The following is a 20918-nucleotide window of genomic DNA, read 5'->3' as shown; positions in this document are numbered from 1 at the left end:
GTCTAAAAATATCTTTTGAAAAATGACACTGAAACATAATCCAAATTTTACCGAAATAACCTAAATCATTATAATCATAATAACAATCATTATATCTGTGCAAGACTGAAAGGATGTATTTACTAATTTCAGCAGCTAATTTAATGGAAGGTTTTGTATCTCTCTAAACACTTATTTCGAATTGAACAAAACAATTTAATAAATATATACCTTTTAAGAACATTTCCCTGTAGTTTTAAAACCAAAAGTTGAGAATTTTACCGTTGAATTTTACCTCAGACTGCTTCCCGCCTTTTTCACCTGCTTTAAAAGTGCGACTGGCGAGCTGTAGTTCGTCGCGCGTCTTTTCGTTGCTGGTAAAAATCGAATTTGGCTGAACTGCGTTACTTTGTCATTGTAAATTATAAAAAACTATTTTTTTCCATTAATATTTATCTAAATGAACCCACTGCAAAATATAATTACAATGTTATATTTTTTCAGGAAGCTGAGTCCCCCTAATTTTAAAATCCTAGAATTGTTCCTGGTAATAACCATTAGTGGGTGGAGATCATCAAGAGCTTGGTAACCGACGATACACACAAAACAGTGCAGTTAGCCTGCTGTTACAGCACCATGGGAAAAAGTCTGGTTGTGTACATGCGCAGAGGTTTATCTGGTCTTTGGAGGGGTTGTGCCCCTGGGTATGTTTTGCCCTTTTGAGGTCCCCTTAAAAACCTGAAGCAGAGGGACCGGGAGGCCTACTGTGATGGGGCAGATGTGAGTCAGTGCAGCGTTTCATTGAAAATTCTCACTAAAATGCATCCTTCAGCAAACTGTATGGGGAGCGTGAGCCCACAACTCCTTGTAATTGACTTTTCAGACATCTGCCATGTCTTTGCTGTTGTGGTCATTATTCTCAGAATGTATTACCCAGTCCTAGAAGGGAAGAAGACATTTAGCTTGATGTCCTGCTCATTAGGTTTAGGCTTTTACCCTTGTGTCCACTCCAGATTGTTCCCCTAGGGTGTGATGACACCTCCTTCTGTCTTATACTCACCCTGCTGAGTTTTGTGTCTGTTGCCTTAACGTAACGCTGCCTTTTTTTTCACGCATGGTCCATTTTCTGTGTCGTTGACTGGGTTTTCACTACACCTAACAAGCACTGGCTGATTCTTTGTCTTCTATCCGGGGGAAAAAAAACTAGGATACGAACAATCAGAACTTTGGCCAGAAACAGTCCCCGCTCCCCAGAGACCAAAAAAAGAAGCATGCTTGAGCAGAAGCCCTCAGGCTGGTGGGGCCTCAGAGTGGCATTCAGATGAGGTGACTCTGGATAGTTTTGCCCGCACTGAGAATACTGCACCTCTTCTTAACACAACTCAAAGTCTCTGTCACAGAGAGACAGATATTACAATGGGACTTGATACTGCATATGACAGAACTTTCATCACTTTGTTTGATGCTTCTGTTAGGAAATCAAAGCAAATAAAGAAAAAAGATGGCAATATTCCAGGTTAATTTCATAAGTAACCTTTAATAAAAGACGTTTTCTTATATTATACTCTTTACCAAGGAGGGAGTATGAAATAACTGCATCCACACATTCACATGGCTTCTGGAGAATCAGGACTGTTTAGCTAATTTGGAGTCACCAGGCAGTCAGCAAGGAGATGTAGTGTGTTATGCTTACAAAGATCTTCTCACTGTTTATCTTTGTCATGGTCGCAGAAGGACCTGGAGCCTATCCCAGGCATGCTGGGGCTACACCCCGGACCACACATACACATCCACACTACAGGCAATTTAGAGACACTAATTAGCCCAACTGGACATCTTTGGACAATGGGAGGAGATCTGCATGACACAGGGAGGGCAGGCGATGTTGAAGCGCAGAGTAGGGGTGCTATTCGAATCTCTGACCCTGGAGAGCTGCCCTGTTTAAAAAAGATAATAAATATATAAATAAAAGATTTGCAGAAAGTGAAGCGGAGGCTGTCAACGGTCGCTTGTGATCCATGTAGGAAAGGTGACACATCGCATTCCATCCCGAGTTAAGCGGTTGGATTAAAAAAAGCTGCAGTGGGTAGGTATTTTTAAGTGGGCGTAGGTGTGACTGGAACCACAGCAATAAATGTGGAACGGTGCTGCATGTTTTTCTAATGTGCTGTTAAAAATGGAGCAGGGCATGACCGGCGCAATGTCTATAAAATATTCATAATCATAATTAGTAAGGCTTTTCTAACTCTGAAATATACAACAATAAGAAGACTTACACCAGAGAAACCAGGGAAAATATATGTATATATAATAAATCCATGAAGACATCTCCATCCAGTCAAAATTTATAACACACAAGGCAACGGGAAAGAAAATAGAGGCAAATGTATGAGAGAAGCTCATGAGTTAAAGCACACCCTCCTCGAGAAGTTTGTTAATCCCCTGGCAGATGTTCTTCAAGCAAAGTCCGTACTCCTCGGAGGAGCCATAAAGCACAGACAGGAACTCCACGTCTGCAAAGTGGTTGAAGACGTGGTCAATGCGACTATGGGAGCGAGCTGTCAGGTGGGTCTCCACCAGCTCATGCAGAAGGTCCCGGCACTCCAGCAGCAGCTCTGAGAGAATGTTCCGGTCAAAGGTGTAGTCCACCTCATAGAAGCTGACCGCCGTCATGGCCGCCTGATTCATCTTCTTCTTGAATCGCTCCGCCGTCTCCATCTCATCTGGGCTGAACTGGTTGTTGCGGTAGAGGATGCCGACCTTCAGAGCAATCTTGATGACATCCTTGATGATCTTGTGCGCCTCCTTCTTACTCTGGGTGTACTCGCGGGTTGCCTTGTACAGCTCGTCCAGGATCTCGCTGCTGGTGTCATCTGTCAGTAAGTTGGCCACCACCATAGTGGCCATTTTGCTCAGGATTTTCTTCTGGGCTTGCAGAGTCAAATTCCTGGAGTTGAAGCTCTCAGGACCTGAGGGTGAAAGACAGAGATGAGTCAGCCCCTTTGGATCTGTGCAACAACATGGTCACCCAAACCTGCCAAGTAGGAAAGGTAAGAATGTCTTAATTTGTATGATGACTGTGTGGAGACAGCTGGAGGTAAAACTGTTAAAATGATAATAATAATAAACCCACACTGTAAACACAGGCCAGAAGTGCCAGGCTGAGTATGATAGTTTGTAAACAGAGAAACACATTATGAGAGTAAAATTGACAGTACAGTTTCTGGGGGGAAAAAATCTGAACCTCTTCCCCCCCACAGCTACAGAAACATAATGAACCTGAGTGTATTTTTTTTAAACAATACCTGCTACTTCAATCTGCCAGATCTACTCTAGGTCTCGTTTAATGCTTTTAAATTACTTGCTGCTTTCATCTCCCTAATAACCCACAGTGTGTTCCCTTGGCACCCATTATTCCATTCTGTTTTAAATTCATTGCATGTTAATTGTGACTCCATTTAAAAATTCTGCGTGGAATTCTGTCCAGGTTTACCTTTGAATTCTGGGGCTTTGAAGTGACATTTTGATTTTGTAGCTAATCATCGAGTGCTGCTCTGGATGAGAGCACGTGCTAGCCGACTAGAACATGAACCATGGCAATAACAATTAGCCCGTTTGGTGTTGGTGGGAGGGGTGCAATGAAAAGAACTAACTTTTGTAGAAGCCTGGCATTTGTCATAACCCTCAGTTTGAGTCTTTGGAGGGGTGGGTAAATGGCAATAATGCCCCCCCCCCCCCCAAACTAAGTAGGTGGGGGTTCTAGCAAGCAACATCGAAGCATAGGTCAAACAACAAGCCCATCGCTTGTTATCATTCAGCTCTGTTTGGTCTGTCAGCTCCATTGTAGTCTCTTCTCCTTTGGCTCTTTGACGTGTACATTCTACAGTAAAAAGAGGACGAGTTAATCCAGGACATTTCTAAAGGCCTGGCAGTCATTCTTACATAAATTGTGTTATTTAAACCAGTTTGCCAAAGGCTTTCTGCTGTTTGGCCAACTGTGTTTTGGGCTTATAGATGCCCAGGGAATTGTGATGAGTAGAGTTTTTAATTGGCGTGTAATTGACATAAGAATAATGCAGAAGATTAAATGCTGGGTTCTCGTGTTTGCTCTTTGCGGTAAAACAAGGGTTGTTCTTTCACTTTCATTTTCCTTAGTGCCGCATTTGTGAGCCATTTTGAGATGGCACAGGGTGGTTTTACGTAATATGCTTTAAATACATACAGTTGCTGTAGGGGACACTGGCACATGAAACAGAGAGGTACAGTCAGTCTGATAGCTCACAGAGATGGCTAGGCACCAGGACTCCATTTGTCGGGGGCTCAGTGAGGCCTAAACTCATGCTACTTATCCCAATTTGATAGTCCTGAGTAACTGAAGCCTTTTTCTGATTACTAGCATCCAGACCCACAGTTGCTGAGACTGTGGAATTTCACAGGCTTTCTCAAGCTCATAACTACTTACACAAACTGGTATCTTTGCAGGAAAAGCACATGGACTTATGGCGACAAATGAGCTGCCGCCATGAGGCTTGGGTGCCTCTGGGTGGGCCTCCAAATTGGCTTGTAGCAGAGACACGCTGGCAGAAATGAATCCTCCCCAGCCTGCAGTGATGCTCTTAATCATGCCCTTGTTTCTGTTGGAATGGCTATGGAAGTCATTAAAATCTTTAAATATGTACAGCTTGATCCCTTTTGCCTCAAGAGTACAATAAAGGCTGCTTTCAAGTGCTTGCTCTGTGAGGGCAAGTTGGCCATGTGGCTGCTGTTTTGAGGTGTCTCTTCTTTCTGTTAACCTTCCATCATCGTTTACAATATCGCCTGTGATTCTCCAAGCCATATATGTTGTCCCTGAGTAGCTCCCCTAGGGTTTGTCTGCTGTATCTAATTGAGATCCTTTTGATTTATCTCTGAGCCACAAAAAATACAAATCTAATGTCACAAATCTAAAGTCCCACCCCAAAGCAGAACATCTGAAAGAGTTCTGGATTGCTGCTTAAGATCGTGGTTAGATGAGACAGTCTTCCAGCTGTGTAGTAGGCCGTGGTTGATGGTGGTTTCTTGAACATTTAAGAGATGAAAGGAGTGCTACTGAAAGTCGGCGTACTGCTAGTTAACCGTCTGATATCGCAAAAGGGTGGAGTGTTAGCGACAGTTTCTGGGGATCAAAGACCTTTTGGCATGTTCTGGGTGCGGCCTCTGGCCATTGGCTTCTCTGAGGCTGCATAAAGCCAAGTAGCATTTGCAGTGTTTGTCCTTCTGTGAAAAGAACTGTGGTAGGGATATAAACAGAGGAGCTAATGAGCGCCGGGCATGAGTTTACTGAGGTCTTCATCAAAGGTGATTGGCTGTTTTAGACATGGCTTGGCTGGCAGGATGAGCCGAGACTGAGTGAGATCCTGATGTGACCAAGTGTGGTCCATGTGTGTTCATAACTATAAATGGGACTCTGAGTTTTAGTAATGAAATGTATTTAGAAAGGTCTGAATGCAGTGACCGCAGCATTCTAATAAGTTATTCTACTTGATTTTACGAGAAGAACAAATTGAGGATTTGCTTTATAATGGTTTGAAAGCCATGTGTTGCTGTTTTCTGGCACACTTGCTGTGACCAGAGGAATCTCTGATTTCTCTTGTGTCTAGTGGTCATATATCAGCTGTCTCTGGGAAAAAAAAAGCTTATTTCCAGTTAATGGGGCAATTGTGTTGTAAACAGGCAATCATCTCAGGGCACGTTTTCCATTAATCATCTTTTCTTCTGGACCTTGGTTTTGTTTAAATAGGCAAGAGGAAAGACGAGGCGGTATTCCTTATCATAGTGTGTTCATCATAAAGATATTTTTTTTTAAAGTACCTTTCTCAAAATTGCCGTAGCAAAATTCTCCTCAAACTGGAACCATTTTGGTGAAGTCAGCTGCTGGCCAACAAAGTCATCACTTGCTTCAGGTTAATTTAAAATAAATATTTATGAATGCATCTTTTGGGTTTGGTGGCACAGTGGTTAGCACTGTTACCTCGCATCGCTTGGGCTAGGGTTGGCGTCTATGCCATGGCTCGATGTGTGTGGAATTTGCATGTTCTCCCTGTGTCATTGTGGGGTTCCCTCTGGGTACTACAAGATGAGGATGGTCCACAAACATGCTGAGGTTAATTGGAGTTACCAAGTTGTCCATAGGTGTGCATGTTTGAGTGAATGGTGTGTGAGTGTGTCCTGCGATGGGTTGGCACCCTGTCCTGGACGTGTCCGCTTGAATGTCTATAACATGTTTGACGTCATTGTGCGCCTCTGCAGATGGACGCCTGCTACACACCAAATCTGTGTCTGTGGAGCAGTGTCTGCGCCACTCTGGACACAATAAGCATGATCGATTCGCTAGTGTCCACTTTAAATACCAACATGGATGCTTTTGACGAGCATTAGGGTAGGTTGCAAACCCTACAGACTATTTACAAGGTAATAAAACAGTTACATACATGTAAATGTGTGTGTGTGCGAGTGCAGACTTGTCTTGAAATGAAAATCTCACGCCAGCCAGCTGACCAAAATTGGCGACCCTGTGAACTGCCTCTGAATTTGTAAAACATAGAGAAACTGGCACAAACCTCACTGCTGTAGTACGTGTGCAGGGAATATCAGAATAATAATTTCAATAATTATTATTGTTATTAATAATTATAATAATTTAAAAATGTAAATACAACACGTGTAAAGTACGAGGCTTGACCGGACAAGTAGGAACGTTTCTGTGTTTGCACAGAGTGGATATGCGACTGTTGTGCTTCTGTGGAGGAGTGTGGACCAGCCTTTAGGTTAGGTGTGTGTAACTAGTTGTTCTCCTTTTGCTGTCAGTGCAGCAATGTTATGTAGGGACCCAATGCTGCATGGATGTGTTTTCTTTCTAAAAAAAAAAAACTGCAAAAGCCTCAAAAAAAAGGCTTGTCCCCCCCCCCCTTCCCTGCTATATCTGTGACACCCTTAATCAGCTGGTTTAGACACATTGATGCCATGTGGTGCTGAAGCTGTTCCTGCTGCCACAGCATCCTGGGTGTGACACAGGCTGTCAGTCACACTGTTTGCCATTAATTGAGAGGGTCTGTTAATGGAGATGGAAGGGGGCCCAGACAGCGCTGATGGCAAATCCCTGCCAATCTTGACGCTGTCAACCATGGATAGATGCCCCATAGATGCCCCATAGATGCTGCAGGAACGCACCATCAGCAGCGTTGGAATAATACTCTAAGGCAGTGTTTCCCCACGTGGTCCTCAGAGACCCACAGTCGGTCCATGTTGTCCCAGCTCCCTGCCAGACAGTTCACATTTTTGCTCCCTCCCAGCTCCCTGCCAGACAGTTCACATTTTTGCTCCCTCCCAGCTCCCTGCCAGACAGTTCACATTTTTGCTCCCTCCCAGCTCCCTGCCAGACAGTTCACATTTTTGCTCCCTCCCAGCTCCCTGCCAGACAGTTCACATTTTTGCTCCCTCCCAGCTCCCTGCCAGACAGTTCACATTTTTGCTCCCTCCCAGCTCCCTGCCAGACAGTAGAGTTTGCATGTTCTCCCTGTGTTGTTGTTTCCTCCGGGTACTCCAGTTTCCCCCCAGAGTCCAAAAGCATGCTGAGGCTAATTGGAGTTGCCACATTGTCCATAGGTGTGTGAGAAAATGGTGTGTGAGTGTGCCCTGCAAAGGGTTAGCATCCCATCTTGGGTTGTAGCCCGCCTTGCGTCTGTAGCCTTCAGGATAGGCTCCAGACCTCCGCGACCCTTAATAGGACAAGCAGTTATGGAAAATGAATGGATGGGAGAGTGACCATTTCATACAGTGCTTACACAGTTGTCTTAAGACTGCAGGAGAAAAAACATCTAAAATTCCTGAATCATAGCTGTGAAAATCACCATTACGTCTGCAGGATCCTCAGTGCGAATGACTGTATTACTGGCAAAAATACGTAGGTGTATTTTGCAAAACCCTGCTTTTGTACTTTCAGAAGACAAAGAACTTTCACTTTACAGAACTGTCCCTTCAGGGTATATTGGGGAAAACATGTTATTTTTAACATTAACTACAAATAGACAGAAAATGTGTGTGTAATTTATTATATGTTTTGGTAACACTTAAAAATAATATTGTATTATACTATTGTATTATACTATTACTTACGTATTAATTAACCACAAACTAAATCATAGTTACATACTGATCTCATGTTTGTTCATCACTCATAAATTGTGACATATGTTTTATCTGAAGCAGTTTCTATATTTGTAATGCAGTAATTGCATTTGTTACTCAGTTTTGTAAACCTTTGTGAACTACTGAAGGAACTACTGAAGGAAAAAGTCATGAATAATACAAGTAAAATACTGATCTCATGTTTGTTCATCATGATGCATATTTCATCCCAAGCAGTTATTATATTTGTTACTATATTCTGTAAACCTTTGAACTCCTGAAGGAACCAGTAATGAATAACACAAGTGAAATAGTGATCTCATGTTTGTTCATCAATAATGAATTGTGATGTATCTTCTATCACAAGCAGTTATCATATTTGTTGCTTAATCTGTCAATTTCTGTAAATCTTTATGAACTACTGAAGGAACAAGTCATGAATAACCCAAGTGAAATATACTGATCTCATGTTTGTTCATCACTAATGAATTGTGATGTATCTTTTATCACAGGCAGTTATCATATTTGTTGCTTAATCTGTCAATTTCTGTAAATCTTTATGAACTACTGAAGGAACAAGTCATGAATAACCCAAGTGAAATATACTGATCTCATGTTTGTTCATCATTAACGAATCATGACACATCTTTTTATCTCAAGTAGGTACTATATTTGTTCATGATTTTGTACTTCAGTAATAACTGTGTTACTACTAAGTATTTGTGTCCTTTTATTAAAAATGATAAAATGTGAGACCCTATACAGGATAAGCAGTTGAAAGATACATGGATGGATAATGAATGAACATATGGCTTAATCAGCGGCGATGTATTGGCATCCCAGCCTTGTGTCCTGTGCTGCTTGGGATAAACTCCATCTTCCCACGTGACCCTGACCAGACAAACGAGCTGGAAGATCAATGGGTGTAACCTAATCTGCTGTGATGGGCTAAGATCCCATTCAGGATGTCCCCTGCCTTGTGCCATGTGCTTCCTGAGAGAGGGTAAATGGTTATGAAAAGGGCTTAGTTTCTAATAGTATTCCATTGTTTTTTCCTGGACAAAAAGCAGAAACATTGAATCTTGGATGAAACTTTTGTTGTTATTTAGAGTGAATCTCTTGGATGAATTTTCTATGATTTTTATAGCATGGATGGACTGACCAATTTTAGTAAGTTGTTCCATCCAGGAGGAGATGTTGCCTTGGAGATCCTCCAGAGTAACTGAAATTTGAGGTCATTAGCACAAGATTAGCTGCCCCACTATTTAGTAAGTTTAGTATTAAATGCCTTGTCAGGATGTTTGTTTTGGTCCATTCAAAGCAGCAGTGATGGTGGCTGCATTCCCCCCCTCCCCATAAGTGTACCAGTCACTGTGGGTTTGCGAGTCTGACAACTTATTTAATGGTGCTTGAAATGTCTTATGCTCCTATTTAATTAGATGCCATCTTCACCGATGCTGGTCCACAAAAATAGCCCACATCTTTGGGTCATTAGTATATCAGTGCTTTGACAGTTGTTATCGTTGGGCTGGAAGGAAACATTCAGCAATAAAGAAAGCTAAGAATACTGTCACGTATAGAATTCTTACAATTTATTGAATGTATTTGCGTTTTTGAACCAGGGTAATTAATTGTATTAAGCATTATCAGATGCTTACTGCTTATTAACTTACTATGTTACTCTTAATACTATAATTCTGTAATATTGCAAGATGCTAATGATCCTTTTCCAGAGTTATAATCAGTTTCGTTCATTTGGGATATTGCATGCAGTGTGAATATCATTTAATGTCAGCCAGAGAGTCGTAATAAGTGAACATTTGCTTTCTTGTCCTCGGCACGTGTTCACCGTCCTTGCCGAGCCTGCTGCCATCAGAGATTGTTCTCCCTCAGCTGTCTGAAGGCCGACCGTAGGCAGACATCTGCCCGGCCAACCGAGAGCCCCCCGGCAGCTGTTAAGTGAGCATCACCTGCGAGCTCATTGCCGCCAGGTGCATTTACCGTGGGCACAAGACTTTCCCAGAGGTCAGCCCAAATAGAGGGGGCTGTCAGCCCCCTGTGTTATCCGACATGGTGAAGGTCACTTTAGATCGCTTTCACCTGCTGAGTGTGAGGAGAGGAGGGGAAGTGGTCTGCCTGTGTCTCCATCAGCAAATAATCAGCCTCCGCACGGAAGGTCCGCCCCCTCGGCTGCGAGGTTGGCCGTCCATCTCCCATTGCTTGTTCATTTGCCTTCCAGGATATTGTCCCTGTAAATACAGGAAAGGCCAACAAGCTGCCTGTTTACAGCAACCTTAGGTAGGCTGCCTTAGAGCCATGAAACCTGGCTGGCTGGGGGTGGGGCGGCCTTCATCACCCTCTCCAATTTTATTAGGCAAACTGGAATGCCAGGTGACACTGCTCTCCTGATAACAAACAACAATTATTTGTTTTTTTTTTGCCCCTGTGCTAATTTATACAGTGCTTCTGTTTCCTGTTGCACTACACAAGAAACGAGTTTTTGCATACAGATAATGTTGCTTTTGGTGATAATTTTAGATCGGTCAAGGAGACAAACGTGTTTAAAACAGTGAAGGCAGTATAGGTGTCTTATCTATGTCAGATGAGAGGGCCAAAGCAACACGGTCTGTCGCTTTATATGCCAATGTTATCACCTCAAAATGGGCCTTTATCCAGCTGGATGGAATAGGCGCACACTGAAGTATTACTGAGCTCTTGGCACGTGAAGCCATAGAGCGACTCAAACAGCTTATGGCTGATACAGCCTGTGGTGTGTGTGCATGTGTTTGCGCATGTGAGTGTGTGCATGTGTGTGTGGGTTTTATCTATATTACATCTTGGGGACTAAATGTCCACCAGTGTGATAAAATCCTGTTATTTTGATGTTCTGGGGACCATTTTTTCAGTCCCCACAAGTGGAAATTCACTCTGTTACTTAATACTTCGCTCCCCTATAACTATACTGAGCTATGCCCAGATTCGTCCGCTGGTCCAAGTCCCAAATATGGTGCAATGCAAGTATCAGAACTACTTTAACTTTTTAAGTGATAATAATTTTTATTTGTAAATAATTTCTTAAACGCATTTTTGACAGCGTCATCATGTATGTGACATAATCGCTCAGCCAGCAGGGTAATTCAGAGTGTTTTACAGCTCTTAACTGGTTTACAATAAGATATGAACTGATGCTGCTTAGGTTAATTCAGGCATGCCCTTTTTAGAATCCCTTTTCTGATATGTTACAAAGCTGAACCCCATCAAGGAACTTTCTAGCCTTCTGAGGGCCTGTTTCCATAATCTGAAACATGGATGTATGATGATGTGTAGTGTTCTCCTCTGCACTGAAAAGCAGCTCTCTGTGGGGTGAAACTCAGTGGAAACTTCACTGGAATCCTTGACAGCCATATGCATGTAATGCACTGTCTGCCACAACTGTATGTCACTATGGGCATGAGTGTAAACTTATGCAAGGATGCATATGCAACCAGGTACAGCTGTTGCATTAAATCCCCATCACTGGTGTCTCTGTCGAGCAATTAAAGAGAGCTTGTGGCTTACATCTCCGCTGAGCTGAATTTAATGTACTGGGAAGGGTCATTCTGTACCCTTAAGGAAGTTTCCAGTGTGGTAAGAAAAAGTTTATGTTATACCTCAGGGGACATTATCTGATGTGATAATGGGGTTATATAATCCTATTGATACAGCTATAGACTATTTCCAAAGATTTATTGGAAGCTTTCTCATGCTTCTTTTACTCAATGGGTTAGGAACATGTGCTGAGATGAGGAACTTCTTGTTCCTCGGTTCCAGGTCAGCAGATAGCCCATAGATACATTTTTCCGTTTAATAGCTTAGCGTAGCACAAAGGAGCTAGCGGTCCCAGTGGGTCTCCTTGCAGCCTCTGCTAGGCTGGAAGCTTCTGCCTTATGGCTTTGGTGGGAGCCTGTCCCGATGATGTGGGCTTTCCAGAAGTAACATATGGAATATACCTTAGGAACCTCACCATGTGCAGGTCCGTTAGTGCTGAGAATGCCTTGCCCTGTTTTCTTCAGGATGTTTCAAAATATCTGGTAACTCACCATATTGACTTTTAACTGTACTGACAGAATTTTACAATACTTCAGATATTTTTCCCTGTATAGTTTGAACCCGGCCGGATACCGAATACGTTTTCTATCCTACCTGAGGATTCCTATCTGCCTGAGATCAGCTGAGGTTCATCAAAGACCAGGTAGGATGGAGAACCTGCAGGACACTGGCACTCCAGGATCAGGGCTCCCTACTCCTACACTATGGTAATAACTAGCAGCAGTCAATGAAAACTTATATTAAATTTACACTTTCCCCCAGTTCACCTTTCAAACTATACCGGCAGGATCCGGGCTGCCTACCCCTGCCATAGGTGTTTGTGTCCTTTAATTGGAAAAATGAGGCTTTGAAATCCACTGTGACTAGGGTGACTGGCACTGTTGATTGCTCCTGTGACCCAGGGGGAGCCAACAGTGTAAACATGGGTGGACAGTAAGTGCACAGTAATTTCCCCTGCTGTGAGGTTTCAAAGCCTTGTTGTCATTACTTAGCTTTTTGTCATTACTTATATCTCATGGGTCGTGACTGTTTCAAGCTAGTAATGAGCTTACATGTGATTTCAGTCTGTAATTCAAGAAACTAAAACTGTTTTAGGTGTCATTTTCTTTTATGACTGCTTGTTATTCTCGGAAACACAAGCAGCAGTGAGAAAACAGCATGATGCAAAGCGGCCCAAAAAATATGCAAATACCTTTCACAGAAATATGCAGATTCATATGGCATTTAAATTTTTTTGGATCTCTCTTTTGTCCAAGGCAACATAAAGTTGAGAAAGCAGAGTCAGCCAGTCCCTGGAGCCTTGCTCAGGGAAGACCTTTCTGTGAGTTTATGTCTAGTAAAGCCTTCCCTCTGTGACCGGCCTGCTGCCCCTGGCCTAACAAGGCCCTGCCCAGTGGCCTCTCACCACACCCAGCCCCCTCGCCATGGGGATACTGCTCACCCCAGTCACATTAAAGAAGCTTGTGTCAAAAGGTCAGGCTGTCTAATGGTGGCCGCACACTTCAAATGGCATCTGGGCTAAATGAAACCGAACACGTTGGTGAGAACAATCTGTTGCGTACTTCAAACGCTTTGTTCGTATTGTGTCACACCACACCCCTACATTAGTGCTTCCCAATCCAGTCCTTGGGGACCCACAGACGGTCCATGTTTTTGCTCCCTCCCAGCTCCCTGCCTGTGGGTCCGCAGGACTGCATTGGCAAATGCCCTAGAGGGTGCAGAATGTTTTTGAAGCAGCAGACCCATATACAGAATACATTTAAACGTATCCCGGAGAGTGAGTCATTTTAATAAAGGTGATGACAACTCTTTTAAAATGAAAGTTACTGTCTTTATTAACCACCACCATCGGTTTAGAACTAGCAACGGCAAAGACAGGGAAGCCAGCAATTTACACCACACTCACCGGGACATGCTAACAAAACATATGCATTCCATGGCAAACACGATACTGGTATATTTACTCTTTACAGAAATACATGAATATACATATTAATTTTCACTATTTAAACTGTGTGCAAATCATGCTGGTAAGGGCATAATTACTCCTGCTGACCAGCCTTGTGGCGTCACATTGATGTCAGTCAGCAGCGTGCCTGAACAGGGATGACCGCGGCGATTATGCATCATACGACATCCATTGCCAAAAGGATGTCGATTCCATTGATTTAGTTTGAAGTATGCAGCCTCCTTAAGGCTGGGCTGTAACAAACACCCATTTTTAATCAGTAATGTCATTTCATGGCTGAGATAGTTAGTACACAAGAGGTGCTATGGTTACACTGTTACACTATTACTTCCTGTTTCTTTACCTCCCTACTGATTTTTTTCTTCTCTTTTTCGTGCATCATCAGTGGGTTTCCGCTGGGAGCTGGACTCCAAGGTGGTATTGTCCTGTCACCCTGTGCCAAGCCATCGTGTGCTACCCCCTCCGTGGAAACTGGGCCTGGCAGATGGACACGGCGGGAAGGACATGGCACACACAGGCCAGGTGGTCTGTTATGGGAGCCACCTTAGTTATCAAAGGAGACGCAGTGTACCAGCTGAGAGGAACTAGGCCACAGCCTGGCCAGCGTGCTCCCGTGGCTGTGATGCCCATCTAAGTGTGCCTCGATGGGACATGGCGCCGCTCTGTAAGTGTGCTGTGCTCTAACTGGGCTCTAACTGGGCCGGTGATCATTCTGTGAGGGTTTGCCCGTAGTCCTCATGAGTATGCGGCTGACGTGGCTTCCCAGGAGACACTCGTGTAAGAGAATTAGACTCGCTGGGGCCAACCTCTGCCGTTCCAGGAATAACAACCTTCCCTCTGCCTGGCTGTCAGCGTCTGTGAGCAATTTGGGGGGAGTCCTTCGCACCCACCTGGGGGCTGCTAATCACCTGATGCCCGTCATGTGACTGCCTTTGGGCCGAGTTTTGGAAGGTACAGCCTCCTGAGTCCGAGAACAGGCTGATGGGCATGAATTGTTCCCCTCCAGGGGCCACCATGTAACGAAAACAGAAAAATGGGAAAAAAAACAGAAAAGCTCCCCTTTTATACAGTCTGGGTGTTTATCCTCTCTGAAAAGCTAAGGGTGGCATCCTATTTGCCGAGAATCCGTAAATAGCTGACAGAATCTGACAGGGAGGCTCTGCTGTGGGGGGGGGGGGGGAGCCAGTGGCTTCACTAGTGGAAGCACGTGGTGGGGCTGCAGTGTGGGGGCTTCCACTTTGCTTTCTGACTCACAATGGGCTGCTGACATATCCTGCAGGCTTCTGTCTGGCCACAACCCCCACCAGGAATTCTCTGGGAATCCGAATGGAAAAATCCAACAAGCCTTTAGAGCAGTGTTTCTCAGCCCGGTTCTTGGGATTGTCCATGGGTCCCTGAGGACCAGATTGGGAAAAACACTGTTTTAGAGATTCTTCATCTGGCTTTGAAAATGAACAAAGTCCTTGGCCACCCTGTTTTACATCGTTTGCAAAGTTACTGGAAAAAGTGGCTCCTAAGGAGGAATAATATAATAATGATCAGCTGAGTGCTGGCAAACAGCGGTAGAGGGTTAACAGCCCAGGAGCACCTCCCGTGCTTGCTGGTCCGATTGCGGCTTGGTTATTTTCCCTGTGATGCCGATGAGTGACCGATGAAGGATGGGCCGTCAGCCAGTGTGAGTGGCCGGAGACCCCGGAGGGAATCCCCGCTGTACAGCCACAGTGGGAGTGGTGAGGGGGTTTGGCCAACTGCATGGAGGAATCACTTCCTGCACCTTGCTTTTCAGCATGTGGTGTACGACCATCTCGCTGGGCTGTCCTCCCATTCAAAGCAGAAAGAAAAAAATAGTTCTTTTGCAGAGTAGCATTTGGGATTCTGGGATATTGACCCCTACCATCCATAGGGGCGAAGTGACTGCTGTTACCACGGCAACTGAACCTCCGAGCCAAGTAGCCTCTGTTGATAATACCTTTACTGCATCTTAAATACTCACATGGAAAGTATAGAGTTTACTGTGCCTCTGTTTAGCGCTGTACCTCAGAAAAGGCGGATAGTTGTTCATCAAAGTTCTCCTTTGCTCTGTCCTGTAGTGCTGGACAATGCCAACTTAATGTCCAATTGTCTCTTTTTGGGAATTACCATATTTCACCCTTCATGCTTGTCCACATTCTGGGGGAAATAACTGTGGTTTCTGAACACTTAGCCCAAAATAGGCTCAACAAAATACTGAGTTGATTACAGCCTGTGTTAGTGCTGAGGCTGGGGTCTGTGTTTCCCGACTCCACTCAGATGAAATCTGGCTCGCCGTCCCCTCCGGAAAAACAGCTCTGCCTCCGTCACACATAGAGTGTCTCTTTAAGCTGCAAGCAATGTTCTTCTGTTCCTCCAACAAGCCTCTGTGGATGCCAGGAGGGCACTGATGCCACGGCTACGGGCTGCCAAACGGAGCCTGCACACTGCTGAGTTTCTCAAGGAGGACCATGCTGGGCTTTATGGGCAGAACATAACGCCGAATTCCACTGTGGCTAAATAAATGAACCTTCTTCATCCCCCTGCATCAACTTTTCCAGTGAAAGATGCCCCCATTCCCTTTCGGAGTTTGACAGATTTTCCAGTCTTGAGTGTTGGCGTCTAACCCAGTCACCAGAACGCAAGTATACATCTGCAGACCAGAATAAAACTAGGGGGGGGGAGTTTATGGTGCATCTGACTTATCAAACCCTCATTCTTCAGGTATTAGCCAGGACAACAACAACAAAATGACTCTCAACTGTCTTCTCGTGATTTTTTATTCATTGATATGTTTAACGTAGGATTTTGGTGTTCTCCATCATGTCAAATGGATGTTTGGAAGATCCATTTCAGGATATGCACCACACCACACGTCTTAAATGCAATAGGGGGAACTGTCATGGATTTTAGCTAGACTTGTATGACGTGTCATTAGGATTAATTACAACGAGGCGTCCATAGTGTCCGTAATGTTCTTGAAAATATTATAAGAATAAATTCTTCAGTATTCTCAGTTTTTGTCCATCAGACATACCTATGAAGGGCTGGGAGGCACATTGATGCAGAACAAAGGAAAATATGTAATAACAGAATCATTCAATACCCTCAGTGGATGTGATCGAGGGTCCCTTTAATCGCATTCTGTCAGCCTTGGGAAAAATGGCCACATCTTGCTAAAAATACAGTATACCTTTTCCTTGAGAACTGTAGCACACGCGTATAGAAGAGGGACAAAGCGGGTCGCTTTGCTGGAGCCGTGAGGTAACGGATGCTAAAGGGACAGTTTTGGATGCACAATTTCCTTTGTATGCTTCCAGCAAAACAGTCATTTTTTTTAAATGAAAAGATGAGTGCAAGAGTATCAGTGCAGGCAGACACACCACCTAGACTAAATATAGACTACATTTTTCACCGGCTAAGGGTTTCCTGAAAAGATATTCCAACCATTTACACTAGAGAACTTTCACAGTCTATGTAGTATTAATAGCCAAGTGCATAATTTCATTGTTAATATGAATATATTAACCTATATAAACCTATTTAAATCACCAGTGCTAAAGTCAACTGGAAAGGTTTTATGGATGTTTTGCAAACATCCTTATTCCTGAGGGTGACTAAGCCTTCTGGCCTGTCTCTTGCAGTATTCATAATGTTTTGCTGCTGAAACCGGTTCTGTTTTGGTTTCATTTGGAGGATTTGCTTGGCTTAAGGCAAATGCCCAAACAAACCATTTAGGTCAAGTAGCATTCAAATAGCATTTTCTGTTTTGTTGCTGGAAGTGTTGGCTCGTACCTGCTTCTCCAGCACCATATGGGCAGTGAATGTGCATCCTGATGACTCAATCGCAAGCCAATGGCTGCGCATCACATTGCGACAAAGACCATGCACACACTGCAAGGAGCAATCCAACTGCATTTAACTCATGCATGCCTTAGTCTTTCACCCTTTATCCTGTAAGTAGTGCTGAACAGTAAATATTTTTTATTCTCTGTACATACTTCACGTTACAAAAAACCGGATATCACCCTATACACTCCTACATATTGGCGCAGCAACATTTTTTTCTATTTTGCATTATAATTGTTTGTAAATGTTGTCATGCCAGCCAGTCTGTATGTATTTCACATTTATGTAACCTTATTTACTTACTCGTGTATTTATATCCACTCTTGTAAATATAAGCACCTCATATTGCTATTTGCACTTCTGGTTAGATGCAAAACCGCATTTCATTATACTTTAACTTGTGTCGTGTAATGACAATAAAGTTGAATCTCAATCTTAGCCTGCCTGCAGGAGGGACACAGCTCACTGCTGAGGTCCCTGCCACTGATTTTACTCCCCCCCCCCCTGCCCCCCACAATCAATCCCATTTCTTCCTTGAGAAATTGCAGCAGTTCTGCTTTGCCGCTCTACATCTCTCATAAACAAAAGAGTGTGTTGATCTTGGTCCTGCACAATCGCTTTGAACTGATGACAAACCCATCTGTGGACTAGGCAATCATCTTTGAGCCTGGAGCCAGCAGGCTGACTGCTTATCCATCCCCTTTATTATTTTGGCAACAACTCAACACCAAAATGTAGGACTAACAGCCTGTATATATTTCTTTATCTGAGGTTCAGCATTGTGATGTCATGATTCACACAAGGTCACTACAATGAACCTCTCGACAAAAACACTCGTTGGTTGTTGGAAACACTGCACATTTTGCTATTGGGCACAAATCTTATGGGTAAATTCACAGTCCTGAGTGATATTTATATCTCCAACTCATAACCCCATGAATCAAACCGCGGGGAGGGATTTGTTCTGCACACATTTAGCAAATTCTTTGCAGGTATATCCTGTATTGGTCTAACAGCTGTGCCATTTTTAAGTGACCCCTTTGTCACCATTCTGTAACACCCTGTGCACATTGTTAAAATACATCAGGATCTACGGTATCTTGAACTTCTGATGCAGATGTGCCAATCTTGATCACACTATGTGCTTTTATTATCGTGATTATAAATATTTCCTTTCTGGTGTTCTGGCTTGGTAACCGCGTGTGTCTGGAACTGAACGTGTGTGACAGTAAGCCAGGGGTTGCTGTTAGATAACTGGGTGCCATGCTTAAGGGCAAAATATGACATACATCAGAACCTGCCGGAACATGCCAGAGCTCACAGATAAGACCTCCCCCCCAGATCAGATCAGCAGCAAAAGCACAGAAAGGTAAAGGCCCAGGTTCCATAAGTTTCCTCATAATGAAAACCCTCTTACCTGGAAAGAGCTCTCCCTCGCTGAGTTCTCCTGAGTCTGAATCCATTGTTCCAAGTGCTTTGCTTTCCAGAGAGATCCTCTTCAGCCACGATGTGAAGTTTTTTTTTTTTTTTGTCCTTTTTGGTTTTTTTTATAAAAGACTCAGACTGTGGCTGTCTGCTGTTCAGAAGGCTTCCTCTGCTCTCTCTCTTTCCCTGTCTTTCAGAGTATCCCCCTTCCTCCCCCCTCGCTCTCTCTCTTCTCTCTCTGTCTCTCTCTCTCACTCTCTCTCTCTGGGCTCCTGTTCTACGACTCCTTCATTTTTGAGTTCCCCACCTCTCTTTCTCTCTCTCTCTCTCTCTTTCTCCTTTGACTTCACCCAGCCTGTTCTGAATATTGCCGGGGAGGGGGGGGGGGGGGGGGGGGTAGTGGTATTGAGTGTCTCTGGCTCCAGGAAACAGCCACCAAACAATCGCCAAGCTACTCAGGGTTAACCTAGCAGTAAAGTTTTAGCTACAGTATGTGCTATTTTTGTCCCTGGTCTGTTTAAATATTCAGACACAGCTGGTGTCCAGCTGTTTAGAAGCCTTATGTAATAAAGTTTTCAGTTCTGCTTAAGTTATTTGAGAAAGTAGTTTTCTCATTTGAATACCATTGAGAAACTATGGAGCAGCCTTTGGGACGTTATTAATCGCTGATAACTGAGGTGGTCCGAGTGTTTTATAGAAGGTAGTACCAGGTTCACTTCTCCATGGAGGCTGTTGGCTCCTCTAGCTCACAGTAATGTAAATATCGATGCACCTGGCAACAGCTTTGTACTGGTTTTACATACTGGTAGGTTTGACATTCTGTAAATGTAGCTCATTTCCATATGTACCGACTACAATCAGTTGTCTGTTTTCAAGCAAGATGTTAGTCAACCTGGGTCCCCCATGATAAAATGCCCAGTTGGGGGGGGGGGTGAAATGTATACGAAAATACAGGGAAAACACTTAATGGTTAGTCAACAGTAAGTAGTAGCATGAAACGGCAATGAGGACAGGAACCATAACAAACAATAAGTAACAATAACACTGTACAGTAAATAAAACAAGAATCGTAACAAAAACAGCCGGCAAGTAAGCTATACTGGCTTTATATATTATAAACAGCAGCTGTTAAGTAAGAATTTCTTGTGGGTAGAAATTCTGTAATAACCTCATGGTTTGAGTGCTGATGTTTCTGTATTGTCTGGTGGGAGGGATACAGAGTAAAATATGAGTGTGCAGGGTGACTGGAGTCCATAATGATGTTAGCAGCCTTCCTGAGGCAGCTTGTGCTGCAGATATCCTGAAGTGAAGGCAGAAGCGTCCTGCCTGTCACCTGAGCAGTATCATGAAGCAGTGCCTCAGGTCAGCATGGACTTCACTCTCAAGGAGGAGGCACCTGAGAACAGTAAGAGCTTAAGGTGCATGCCTGTTTGCCACTGATGTGTGCTGCGTCCATGTAAAATGGAAAATGCTGGAGCTCTATGTGCACTTGCATACAATACTGTGAAAAAGTCTTAGGCAGCCTAAGAAATGATGTTTAAATGATCTTCTTATTGGTGTAAAAGTATGATATTATGTCTGTCGAATTGTGTTTGCTTAGCCAATTCCAAACTTCTCCCAAAATCACCCCAGTAATTGCAGCACCCATGTATTTTTTAACTCGACCACAAGCACACTTTCCCTCCCCTCCTTTTGCTTGGCTGGAGCGAATGTCCCAATCACAGCTTAGTGGAAGGTAAATGCTTGCTCAGCTATTTGTCATGATCTTTAGCTGAAACCCACTGAAACAGTCTGCTTTGAATGTCTGGAGTTAAACACACACACAGACACACACACACACACACAGACACACACTTACAGAGAGACAGGCTCATTTTACAGCTTTTTTCATCTTCAAGACAGAAATGTATTGACAGATTTAATCTTTGTTGTT

At 43.6% G+C, this 20918-nt stretch overlaps 1 protein-coding gene across 2 annotated transcripts; it reads right to left on the bottom strand.

The window, feature by feature from the left end:
• Window positions 1-1489: 1489 nt before the first annotated feature.
• Window positions 1490-19283, bottom strand: LOC111846715 (tumor necrosis factor alpha-induced protein 8-like protein 3). Of its 2 annotated transcripts, XR_002838936.2 has the most exons (3): window positions 18978-19283; window positions 2256-2948; window positions 1490-1916 (listed from the first exon to the last, which is right to left on the bottom strand). XR_002838936.2 is itself a non-coding variant. In XM_023817196.2 (2 exons), exons 1-2 carry the CDS (start codon window positions 19021-19023, stop codon window positions 2386-2388), a joined length of 609 nt encoding a protein of 202 aa, XP_023672964.1. In that variant the 5' UTR covers window positions 19024-19283; the 3' UTR covers window positions 1490-2385. The 2 variants fall into 2 exon arrangements, 1 of the variants encoding a protein (XP_023672964.1); XM_023817196.2 differs by having other exon boundaries at window positions 1490-2948.
• Between the last annotated feature and the right edge of the window lie 1635 nt (window positions 19284-20918).

Source organism: Paramormyrops kingsleyae, chromosome 13 (genome assembly GCF_048594095.1).
Source record: "Paramormyrops kingsleyae isolate MSU_618 chromosome 13, PKINGS_0.4, whole genome shotgun sequence".
Lineage (NCBI taxonomy): Eukaryota > Metazoa > Chordata > Actinopteri > Osteoglossiformes > Mormyridae > Paramormyrops > Paramormyrops kingsleyae.
Note: the sequence above shows the minus strand (reverse complement) of the source record. Positions and strands in the feature narration are given on the sequence as shown.

Bases quoted from the DNA above. Each gene is read 5' to 3' on its own strand.
- LOC111846715 (XM_023817196.2), bottom strand. From the start codon at position 19,023: ATGGATTCAGACTCAGGAGAACTCAGCGAGGGAGAGCTCTTTCCAG. The intron at 2,949-18,977 runs GTAAGAGGGTTT...TTTCACCCTCAG, and splicing joins CGAGGGAGAGCTCTTTCCAG to GTCCTGAGAGCTTCAACTCC.